This window comes from Amblyomma mixtum, chromosome 5 (genome assembly GCF_055824585.1).
Source record: "Amblyomma mixtum isolate Tamu chromosome 5, ASM5582458v1, whole genome shotgun sequence".
NCBI classification, from domain to species: domain Eukaryota; kingdom Metazoa; phylum Arthropoda; class Arachnida; order Ixodida; family Ixodidae; genus Amblyomma; species Amblyomma mixtum.
The window spans coordinates 80,215,982-80,228,512 of NC_143016.1; the positions used below are offsets into that span (position 1 = coordinate 80,215,982).

Genomic DNA, 12,531 nt, shown 5'->3' on the forward strand with positions numbered 1-12,531 from the left:
GGTTCGGGTGCACCCGGGAGCGCGACCTTTTTTCTGCGGCACTGCTTCGCCATCGGACGCTGCCGCAGCAGCGGTGGAGGAGAGAAGAAGCCCGCCGGAACACTGCCGCGTGCGCGCAGGCTCGCAGCCACCCCCCTCCCCCTCCCCCCCCCCTCCTCCTCCCCATCCCCGCCGCCAACAACGAAGACAAATGCGCCGCGAGCGTTCTTCTTCGGGAAGCCGTCAGCGCCAGAGATCGTATACTTGAAAACAATGCTTCCGCCGCTCATTCTGTGCGCGCCGCGCTTGAGGAGTCCGCGCAGCGGAAACCTCGGGCTTCTCTTCGGATCATAACTTCTCGTTCTGCGCTGCGGGAGGAGACCCCGGCCGGGGCGAGCGAAAGAGTGGGCGTCCGCTTGTTTTCGCCCATATGTTTGCGAGAGAATGTTGCTGAGGCCCCTTCTGCTGCGCCGCTTTCGACCGCTGCTGATGATGGGCGGCAGTTTCTTTTTTGCCCCGCTCATTCCGCTTCTTCGGGAGCGATATGCGAGCTGAGAGTGAGCGATGCTTGATGTCTTCTCGGATAGCCGCGCCCTCAAGAAGATGCGAACGCAAAGCTAGAGTGGAACTCGCAACGTATATCTTTCTCTCTTTCTATATCTCCCTCTCTTTATCCCTTGGGAAAGAGAGAAATATAATGATGGCGTTGCACTTGTATCCCGCTGATTCTGTTCGAAGCGACGCGCTAACACGACGTCTTCAAGAATGTGAGACCATATCGTGACACGACGTGAAGCCGTAAAGCAGCGCGTGTTTATGGTTATATTTTTTGTTTGAAAGCCTGTTTACGCGTCTAGGAGATCAAATGACTTGCAAGACCGCTTTTCTGAATGACGGAAAAAAGAAATATTGGGAAGGCAAACTCAATAGCATCATGTTAGCACTTTGGTGTCATCTACATATTAACCGGTCATTTTTTTCCGAGAAAAGATGTAAAATAAAGGTTAAAAGTTGATTACTTAAGAATCGATGTCAATGTCTGATAACAAGGCAACAGATTTAGCAAGTGCTGATTTTAAACGCTTTTTTGAACTCTAAGAAGAAAGAGTATATGTGCTGAACCTTTTAGTATGCCCTTCCGCGCAGACTCGAAAAGGAAAAGAAAATACTTGGTGTCTGACGTTACCTCTTCATCGTAATGAAGTCATGAACTTCGTTTTGAGCGTAACCACCCCAAAAGAACAGAAACAGGCGCGAAGCTCGGAAAAGCGCCTTTACTTGTGTCTTTTAGGAAGTCCCAACACTTTGTGCGCAATACCTAAAGCAGAAACAGGGTGAAGCAGTGGTCAGCAAAGAAAGAAAGGACACTTCACAGCTGATGTTGATGCGTGGGGAAAACTTACGGGATTGCAAAACCATGCCATCCACAGCTGGGGCGCAATGACACTTTTGGTGCTCGGCGCTGCGTCGAATCATTTGCACACAGAAGGGCACGGGGAAAACATGAAAAGCGGCATCTTGCAGTGATGCAACTCCAAGGCGAAGGCCACATTTTCTCTAGTAAGTGCCCCGAGACGTTTCCATTTTGCCTCCCCCCAATTTTTTTCTCAACGTCGGGACCAGCTTTGCGCCGCACAGCCAACATTCCTCCCCCCCTCGTCGCAAATATCCCACCTCTCCATCCCCAGTCTTGAATTATATTCAAGAGTCCTGGAGACGGTCGAAGACGGTCGAAGATTTAACGCGAAAGGTTGTCTGAAGGCCGCGGACCTGTGGACATCGCGGTGAAAGCGATGCCCGCGTGATGCTTACAGCGATCATCTCTCGCCATTGTGATGATGAAAAGCTCAATGTCGATGCCAGAAAAATCGTTGTTATGCACAATGCGGCCATTGCTCAATGATTATTCCTGCCCGGTCAACGGCTCCGTGATTCTAGATCTCCACCGCCCACGTCCCAATGTATATGCAGCGCAGGCGGCTCAAGGACGGGCGCTGCTTGCAGCTGACATTTACATTCAGACCAGTTCAAAGAAAAAAAAATTTCTTTCTTGAGCAACGTTCATGTCTGTTATTACTTGGCACCTAGCAACCTCAGCGGTCCTCGAGGCAACAAAATGTTGAAGAGGAAAAGAAGTATGCAGCTGGAAGCGGTACACGAGAATGTTCGGAGTATTGTTAGAAACTTAGTTTTACGCCTGGTTGTCCAAAGTGGGAAAGTCGTCTATTTTCTGCCTGGAAGCTGCTGCAGTGTGTCTTTTTAATGGGTCGCACAAAAAAAAAACCTATATTTTGGCTGATGTCTAGGCCTGTCGCGATTGCAGGCCAAAATTTCTCACCTTGATCGTCTTGACACCTTCTATCGAATCAGTGAAAGTAAAGCAAACGACTGGTAGATTTTCCTGAGAGAGAGGAGGTAATGCTAAACATGCATGCTTTTAGAGAAAAGATAAGAAATTGGAGAAAGACACAAATCACTGGCCTATTTCCGGCCGATAATTGCGGACGCTGGCCGTGCTATGCCCGGCATGCGCTGCAGGCTTCCGGACGGCACCTCTGCCACATGGAGGAGGAAACCTCAGAATCAGATGAACGGTGCTATCAACGAAGGCCACAAAATACCAACTGCGTGATGCACGATATTCTAGGAAAAAGAACAAAAAGAAGCAAGGCATGACGCCGTACTTAATGCTTGCTGTCCCGTGTTCCATTTGATTTCCTTTTCCCTAGGTACAGCGTTTGTGACCGGTTCGCTTCAAAGCAATGCAGTAGAATTCTTGCAGCATTCGTTGAAGTCTTTACTTTCGGAGGGGTGACTATGACAGTACAGCCCACCTTCAGGAGATTTTCAGCGCTGAAGATTCATAGCGAATCACACTGCACGACCCGGGAGCAGATCTCTCGGGCTCTGCACTTCTGACAAATACTGCCAACTACTTGATCTTCGTGCGTCAACGCGGGGTATTTTAGGGGCACCTTTAATAAAACAATTGCGACGCAACATGAATCACAGCTAGGAGCCAGATAAAAAAGGCAGAAACGAAAACTGCGTATCTCGGGCAGAGAAATGAGAAGGCGAAGCAAGGTGACATGGCACCCCTAGAAAAATGTCAGCACAGAACAGCATAAGAGCACAGAGACATGGAGAGTATGATTGAAACAAATAAAACGTTCATGGCGAAAGAGAGAAAACCCACCGTCATAAACATCGCAGGTAAGGGTCAAGTCCTCGCCTTCCTGATACGGCCTTGTGATGTTCTCAATCTTGGTGCCATTTTCGTCCATGATGACTGGTCGTTTCGGAGGTACTGCATGTAAAAAAAAAGTAAACATTAAAAAAATGGCTGGGGTTCAACGTGGCTTGGTCCTAGTTATACGAGTGAAAGCTCTCTTAAACTAGGACTGCACTGTCTCAGATCAGATGCCAAGGTCAAGACTTATGGTCATAGTCATCATCACGTGATATATGGTGGTACGGCTTGGGACATATGACCGCGCAGTTGTGTTTGACCTTGTGAGTCGTTGAAGGTCATTGTCGATGAGGTGCCCACTGGCTCAAATTGCATGTCAAGGTCAAAGGTCAAGGTCGGGTACCCAGGGTCATAGTCATATGATAACGTGGTCATACTGTTCTAGCTTGGGCCATACCACCACGTAGTCAAGTTCGGTTTGACTTTGTGAGGCATTGAAGGTCATTGCCTCATCCACACCGAAATCACAAGTTGTACCTCGAGGAGAAAAGCTCTCGGTCTAAAAATAATCACCTTAAAGTGCAGTTTTGTCGCGGTTAATACGCGAAGCACCTAAAAGCATACGCCTGACAAGAAGATTCACTCCACAGGCGTTCAAAATGCCGAATTTTTCGCAGTAGAGGTTTCTCACTCAAAAACTCACTCCCTCGTTCTCCCACTTTCTTGTCAGGTCGCACTTACGAAAAAAAAAAACAAATCAGAGTGCTATCTAATCCATATGGTGCTGCTCGAATGTCTCGAAAAATTGGCAGCCCACTTCAATGTACTCATACCTTAACTATTAGTTGCGCTAATTGCGGTAAGCGATTCATACCGACTAATACTCTCTACAAGAACACAATTAGCAGAATAAGAAGCGATGGGAAAGTATTTGACCTCTGATGACACACAAATCTCAAAATTCATTATTCTTCGAGTAAGACTATCATTAAAATAGCTTAGAAGTGTACCGCTACATTAGTTGTCAGCACTGCTGCACGAATGCTTGCAAGCAAGCTTCGTTTCTTCTTTTGTTTCCATCTCTACGACCAAGATCGAAAACCGTTTATCCCTCCGAAAACACAAGCACCAAATCATCTATGTGTGCACACAGCACGCACACTTCATATTTTCCTGTGGTTGTTAGTACTTAGTGGGCCAACATTTAATCATTACAGGATGCCGCACCGATGTTGTTATCGCACCAGCGCGAACGTAACTCTTGGACATGGGTAACAAAACTCAACCTCAAAAAAAAACCAAAGCCATGAAGTGACTATGCTCTACAGTGAAGAGATAAAGCATGAGAGAGAAAGGACACAGCGAGACGCCCGGGCTATCTCTCTTCGCAACGTCACACCAACTAGCCCAAAAATGCAACATTACGTACGCTTTGTCAGCGCCTACGGAATAAAGTTCGTTTTGAAGGTTTTGAAGGTCTCCTTGCGCGCGTTCCGGTTTATCTTCAATTTCCCAGCCGTCAGAGTAATTAATACACCTTACGGCCACTGAAGGTGCGGCTGCGTAGCGGCGCTCACGTCGCCTCCTCCTTAACTAGGAAATATGAGTCGCATTAGAGTTGAGGAAATATGATCCTCGCGGCGTAGAGATTCTGTAATTGCGTTAGTTTTTTAGACGCCCGTAAACTGTCGAAAACCGACTGGGTTTGGGCACTTGCCAAAAGTCTACATAATCCCCAGCTTAACTCCGACCCGCTGTGCAGGTTCTGCCGCCGTGGGTGCGCACGATAACGGCGCTACTATTTTACAGTTAACTTCAGCAGCTCTGCAAGACTACTCAAACAGCGTTAAACCATCGGGTTAATGAATGCCCTGGAATATTTTGGACGCTAGAGACGCAGTGCATAATAGAATAAACGTGTCATAATTAATTTTGACGTCCAGTATGCCACACAAGATATATAGGGGCGAAGCACACGTTACTTATAGAAGCACACGTTACTTTATATACACAAAAAACAATAGAGGTAAATAAAATAAGACAACTGAAATACGATACTAACTGCACAAGGCTCACATAGAAAATCCAAGAAGCCTGCTAAATCTAGTCGGAAAAAGAAAATAAAGGGGAGAATGAGAAGTTAACAAGACAGAACAGTTTGGTTTAGGTTTATGGGGGCTTAACGTCCCAAAGCGACTCGGGCTATGAAGGACGCTGCAGTGAAGGGCTCTGGAAATTTCGACCACCTGGTGTTCTTTAACAGGCACTGAAATCTACTTTTTGAAGCGTTGCAGCCTTCAAAAACCTTTTAAACATTGTTACACCAACTAGCCCGCAACAGCACTCTCGTACCAACGCTCTCACGTTGGTACGAATCGTTGGTACTAACCCCAGTGGACCAAAACGATCGAAGTTTCCTCCACTTCCAAAGCACAAAGCTCGTACAAAATCTACTAGTCATCAGACGGCTTCTTTTCTCATCTGTTGTCGCTAGACCAGAGCCGCTGATGGGAGGTGCTTAAACAGTTCCTGGCGTGAACATTGCGTTAAACAAACACTAGGCGGATAACTAGTGCCCCGACATTATACAAGCTCATTTCTATCACCCGATGAACTTAGACACCAGGGGCTCAGAACGCACGATCCTTTGTATTTAGATAAACGCGGTTTGTGGGACTGGGGCGTAGGTAGAAAAATTTAACAAAAAACAACATTAGCATTAGTTCTTTGCTCCACAAAATTTCTACTGAACATGTCGACGAGGTCAAGCCTGCAGTGAATGTGAGTTCCGCAATCGGCGTAAGCCGTGACATGCCTAACGTTATCGCAATTGATATCATAAACCGATACGTGTAAGTACACACTCTGTCTGTCTTGAAATGTCGCGAGAAACATTTCGGTTATTGAATATTTCTGGCCTCTCTAAACATAGTGACAATAGAGTGCAGCAGTTTAAATAATTTATGCACGTTTATATAAGTTTATACAGTAAGCAGAACAATGTATTTGTTTAGTGAAATAACAGAAGCAATGAACTGACTTTAGCTGGTAAGTCATGCCGAAATTGTGCGGTGCATTAAATATTGTCCGGCCTTGACAGAGACACAGAATTGAGTGTCATGCTCTTAACGGTGTAGAACTGTACTGATTTAGGTACCTGAAGCTTTCGCTTAGGTTGAGTACTGTCCCAACTTTTGCTACAAATGCCGTCATTATGGGAAAGGCCTGCATATATCTCTTTCTTAGCTTCCCCTCAGTGTAGTAAAGCTGTATCTAAAGTGAGAAGACAGCATTAAATGACAATCCTTCCATCCTACCGCGTTACTATTAAGCTTTATAGCGCTCGCACGCTTAGCTTTCAAACCACGAAACCTATACAGGCTGGATTCATTCTTGCTTCTGCAAATGATGGTAAAAGTACATTGCGCCTTAGCCTTATTCCATGCTTCAAAAGTGTCTTCATTGCATGTCGTCTTGTACACTACGATGCTGTTATCCACGTTTCAAAGTGAGAAAAAAGCACAAAATGACACTTTGAGGGTTCGTTATCTCCATTTTACTTAAACCTCAATGAAGCCACAGGACACGAGCTGAGCAGCCTAAAGCAAGGGCGTCAACCCACGAGCTCGGTATGCCAAAATGACTCAAAGGCAACATTCAAAGGAAAACATGTTTGGTTTACTCCTCGATTTTTATTTTCCAGCTTCTCGCTAGGGCGCTCAGTTTTAAGGATGTACCAAACTACAGGTTCACGTGTATGCGCACCAAGGTAAGAAATTGGAGACGCAAATACCAGCGCCGAAAAAAATGTTCCATTTATAGAAAGAGAACAATCTTTCGTCACCTGTGTGCATTCGGTTCAAGGTCTCGCTGGCGCGTGTGCACGTGTGTCTGTTACTTCGTTTCTTGTTTAGCGACTCCTTCGGAGCAAAACCATCGGCTATAGGAGCGGTGAGCAGATCAACACGCGCTGAAGAGGACAGTCTATTCAAATAGAGAGGGAGAAAGAAAGAAGATAGAACGAAGAGATGCGTGCTCTCAGCGGTGAAGAGGGACTGTGCGCGGCTCCCTTTAAGATGCGCCAGATTGCCTTCGGCGACGGATTTCTTTTCTGCGCACGAGATTTGCCGGCTCCCCCGAGGCTTGTTTAACAACTTCCCATCGCTCCTATGGGCAGTGGCGACGACGTCCTATTAACGCTGTATAAACACGAGTCGCGATTTCTTGCCGGTCCTTATTTCCGGGAACGACAGAGGAAGCGTGCAACCGGAATGAACGAAGAAAAGAACACACGAAAAAGAAAGATAGAAGGGATGGGAAACGACTGAAAAAAAAAGCGATTCGCGAGTGTCGGTGCCTTTCTTTCACCCATTTGTATGATAATCAGAGAGCCAGAGACAGGAGCGTGCAGTCGTAATACGCTCTTGAGAAGTACACGCGTACACACGGACACACACACGGGCAAGCGCACACATCGTTCCCCCTCCTATCGGGCACGCGTACAGGCTCACGCTCATTCACGTACGTTCCCATACTCACGCATTCCGGTACAAAGGGAGAGACAGACGCACGGACAGAACTCCCGTTAGCTCGATTCTCGCGGCGTCCCGTCAGTCGCGACTGCCCGAAGAGCTATAGGCGGGGGGGCCGTGGCGGCGGCTCGTTTCATCACACGAACCGGCCATGCGTGATCCATCGGCACTCGCTTTCTCTGCGGACAGACGCCGGCTGAGTGTACGGGGAAAGTAGGGTTGGGGTGGAGGAAGAGGGAAGTTAGAGGTGGAGCAGGCAGTCGAGACGAGGCGCACGGCCGAAGCCTACGTGGCGGAAGGATCAGCAGGCGGAGACGATGTGTGCGAGTGGGTGACGGAGGCTCGCACGCACACACACACTGGCTCCCGGCTGAACTGGCGGTGGGCACAGTCTTCTCGGCTCGGCCGACCGACCGACGGCTACACGTGAGCGAGCCGTGTGGCAGCGTGATCGATAGCAGGTGGCTGCCCCGTTGAGCGCCGTGCGGCTACCCCTTCCAGCCAGAGGCCGATGCCGCGCGGCTGCCAGATGGATCTTTTTTTTTTCTTCCCTAGCGAATAGCGAACACGGGGGCCCCGATTGATTCGTGCGAGCTCGCACCCTCAGACCGTACGTCGGTGAAGGAGAGCGAAGCTCCGTGTCTGTCTGAGCGGGAGCGGCTCTGGTCGCGTCTGCGAGCACCCGTTACGACTACGCGGAAGCGCACATCACTGGCGTGTTAATGGGAAATGGTGGTGATGGTCGACAGGGAGGACTTTTATTGCAGGATCCTGTGTACCCCGGCCGCGAGTGCCTTGTTTAATCTGATGTCGAAGGCTGCTACGACGGCGGTAAGATTATTGGCCTCAAATAGCCCGGCGCGACTCAACCCAGGCATATAGGGGAAACTGGGATTCGATCTGACATGACATTTAGGAGTCTGATTATACGTGGTTAGCTGCTTGTGTCTGGTCAGAGTTTAGTTAGCGGATGTAGTGGCTTAGCTTGGTTGTTGTTAGTGGCTATTTATTGGTAATAAGAAAATAAGAAATGAAGGAACAGATGTTGCTAGCCGCGGCATCTGCCATCGAAGCCTGAAGCACTGACCTGCTTTTCTGGAAAGGGTAAAACAAACAGCAGGTGAAAGGGCTAGGGTAAGAGAAAACTGGTATATATTAAATTGAATTGAAAGGCGACAGTAATTACACTAGTTACAACCTGTCAGTTTCATCCTTCTATTAATATTGTTTCTTTAAAGTTTCTCCTCTCCTTCATGCGTATTTCTCTTCTTCAGTCGTTTCTCCTCTACTGCCGTCTTCGCAAGCGTTTTACGCTCTACAGCAGTACAAGTTTGCGCATTCGCGTGCTTTACACAAAGTTGTTTTACTTTCCAGGGATCACCTTAAGAGTACAATGCCATAATATTACTGATCACCCCCCCCCCCCCCCCCCCATATATTTCAAGATTCGTATATTTAAAGATGGGGATGCCCTTACACCCCTCCTGGCGCAGTGGTGCAGCGGTTACGCGATGCGCCACTGTTCCAGCAGGTGACTGTTTCAAATGCTGCTACCGGTAGGGCTTGCGAGATCCAGATTCCTCTTCCCGAGCTTCCGTAAGGCCCATTTTGGCGCAGAGAGCTCTTTGGCAGGCTGTCTGTCTGTAAACTATTGAGCTTTTGCGCAGTGCCACGGTGGGCTGGTGGCAACACCATTGAATTTATTTGAGTTAATTTCATTGTGACCTGCCATAGTGGGCAGTTTGCCACCTCCCAGCGTGCCACGAAGGCTACCTGCATTTTCGTGACATGGACGGACGGACGCCGGCTCATCTCATGAACGGTGCCTCTAACGCTATGGCATTACTAAGAGCTCGCGCTTATTTAAACCGCACTATTATAAGATAAGTTCCGTTTTACTCATCGCAGTAAAGTAGCCAAGCCATAGTCCAGCCTCTGTGTCGGTGGTAAGAAATCAAGAAGATTATCACGTAAATAAAACGACACGCAAAGGTAAATCATCATCGTAGTCCTCGGCATAATATACTAAGTTAAAATCAGTCTAGAATGAGTGCCTCTCCAGATGGCCTCCAATTACTCCGCTGGCGTACACTGAACATTGAACAAAGTAAGCGTTCGGAAATTAATATTCTTCTCGACAGACAACACTAACTCAAAGATCAACACATTTAAAGTCGCGTCTCATTCACTCATGCAAGTCGTTGTTCTGCTGTCAACCGTGTGCTCCTTCCTTGGAGCTATCGTTGCCTCGGCAGAACCTGTATTTTCCTCCGGAGAGATTGTATTATTGAAAGCACAATAAACTGCTCGAGGAATTCAAAAGAAAGCAGTCTGAAATAGAAAATGTGATGTTTGACAAGAAGGAAAAATTAAACAAGAATTACTAGAGCGCAATATAATATCTGCAAAGGTGCATACAATCAAAGCTAAATTTTGATAACGACACAAATTTCATGAAACAAAACAAAGAAAACTAAACAAGAAAAACTATCGGAACCAAAAATTTAGATTACAAATCAGAAACAAGCTACATTTGTTTAACAGGTGTTGAACAGTCGATAGGTTTTTACTTCTTTAAGATAGGCGGAACATGTGGTGCAAGACTAGAGCTTGTAATAAGTGCGGAATGGGCTATGTACTACCAGCAAGAAATGAAACGCGAACAAGACAATTATGCAGCGAACAGCAAGACAACAAGCTCTTAGCCAGGACAAGCTCAATACTAACTCGGGTTATTTTAACTTCGAAGGCGCGAGGACTCTTCTTCAGAAGTGTTGATGAACCTAGCCTGTATTTTCTATTCAGGAGCAAATATGTTGGTGTTCTTGTGTCGCCGCCTCAGCTTTCTTGTTCGCGTTTCATTCGTTGCTGATAGTACCATGAATTCCTGTTCAGCGTCTTTAGGATGTGGCTACGGTGCTCTCAAGGACCAGGGATTTTTATAAGTGACCAAAATCCGGTGCGTGAAAAGTAGCGTAACCGTAAAAGACTGCATTCATGCATGTGCTTTATGCGAAGAAAAATGCTGGGTGATATATCCGTGATATATCCTATTCGTGATATATCCGAAGCTTTATTTCCATCGGGAGAAATGCTAGGCTTCGTTACAGTAATCCACGTCCACATGGAAGTTTATAAGATATTTTCTCAGCGCACAAATCCCATGTTTATGTAAAGAGATGTAACATCAAGGATGATGTGGTGCTTAACATCTATTTCCTGTCCAACGCATTTAATTGGGTGCTCTATCGTGAATAACTTATTTGTAGTCGCGAAAAACGTGACCATTTTGTTTGGGGATTCATTCTGAACCGATCTGATTATCACCAATGACCAATTTTATCGAGCATTTAATTGCATCTAATCACCAAAATATTTAAATCAAAATCCGAAAGAGGAATCGTGCCATAATCAGCGTAGAGTACAATAAATTTTATTGTATGAACGACCACAATGTATCAGTTTCATTTTAAAAACCGCGGTTTGGAGGAAGTGGCTCGGCATCCTGATAAGCTGCTGTCATGAAACGACGCGCAATACGACACCAGCAAGTTAAGATTTCTAGCGCAGGTGTTTGTTGGCAGCTGGATTTATCAAGCCAAACAAACAAGTATTGCAGTGCTGTAAAAGCTGATATCTGTAACAAAAAAGGATACTTAAGGAAGATTCCGGTAACTAGAATTAGCGAACTCATTTGAAAACAACTGATAGGGGAGGAAACATTGTAGTGTTCTATGGATAATCAAGGTGTTTAATCTGCAGGCATAACCCCCAGAATTGACAACCACTCATACTCCTACGGACAGCACGTGCAGAGTTCCTTTTTTTTTTTCCCCTGCTCTGGGCACGTGTACACCGGCAAACAGTCGGGGGAAAACGCACTAATAGCGGTCGAAATTTGTCGAATAGTCTTGAAAACTCTTCCTCCCTTCGCTTCACTAAAATTAGAAAGCAAATAAGCACCTATACTTACCACGAATCAACGGAAGTTCGAAATTGGTTTATCGAAGTCGCGAGAGTTCTCGTTCCTTCCAACTAATTTTTTTTTTCGCTTGCCCGTTTTGTAGAAAGCAAACTTTGGTGCGAACCGGAGAGAAACGGAAGCAACGCGAGAAGCGTGCCGCCTGAGAAAAACTCTAATCAGTTCCTGGTTTTTCGCGAGGGGAACAACAGAAGAAAAAAAGGGAAAGAAAGAAAGGAAAAGCGGCACGGACAAATGAAGGCCTAGAAGCTCGCGAAAAGCCGCCCCTCTGCCTAATTGGGCGCTTGGCACGAGCTCTCGAACGCACTTTGCGTAGCGACGTAGCCTCGGACGCCCAAGAGCCCGTCGAGGCGAGAGCCGGGAGAGGCGCGCGCCCGCGGAGCGGACGGCCGTAATTTTCACCTACAGGAAAATCCCCACCATTGATTTAGTGCTTAGAGTTATGGCCGCCTACTAGTTAATAAGCACATGAAGGCACATCAACAGCAGCAACCGAATAGTTGGCGTACCAATGCTTTCAAAATAAGCAAGAGCAAAAAGGTTTGTTTTGGTTTGGTTTAGTTTGTGGGGGTTTGACTTTCCAAAGCGACTCAGGCTATGAGGGACGCCGTAGTGAAGGGCTCCGGAAATTTCGACCAGCTGTGGTTCTTTAACCCGCACTGACATCGCAGAGTACCCGGGCTTCTAGAATTTCGCCTCCGTCGAAATTCGGCCGCTGCGGCCGGTGTCGATCCCGCGTGTTTCGGGTCAGCAGCCGAGTGCCAAACAATTGAGCCACCGCGGCGTCTCCAACAGGAAAAAGGGGTGGACCGCAAGACCACATCCTTGCATTGCAAAAAAGCTAAAAT

At 46.9% G+C, this 12,531-nt stretch overlaps 1 protein-coding gene across 2 annotated transcripts in view; it reads right to left on the minus strand.

Annotated features, from left to right (window-relative positions):
- The window catches only part of LOC149342786 (synaptogenesis protein syg-2-like), a 318,879-nt gene that overhangs the window by 53,433 nt on the left and 252,915 nt on the right, over positions 1–12,531 (minus strand). For both annotated transcript variants that reach the window (XM_089545245.1, XM_089545244.1), the window contains exon 3: positions 3,176–3,286. In XM_089545245.1, the coding sequence (XP_089401371.1) occupies positions 3,176–3,286 (111 nt within the window). The remainder of the gene's footprint in view (positions 1–3,175; positions 3,287–12,531) is intronic.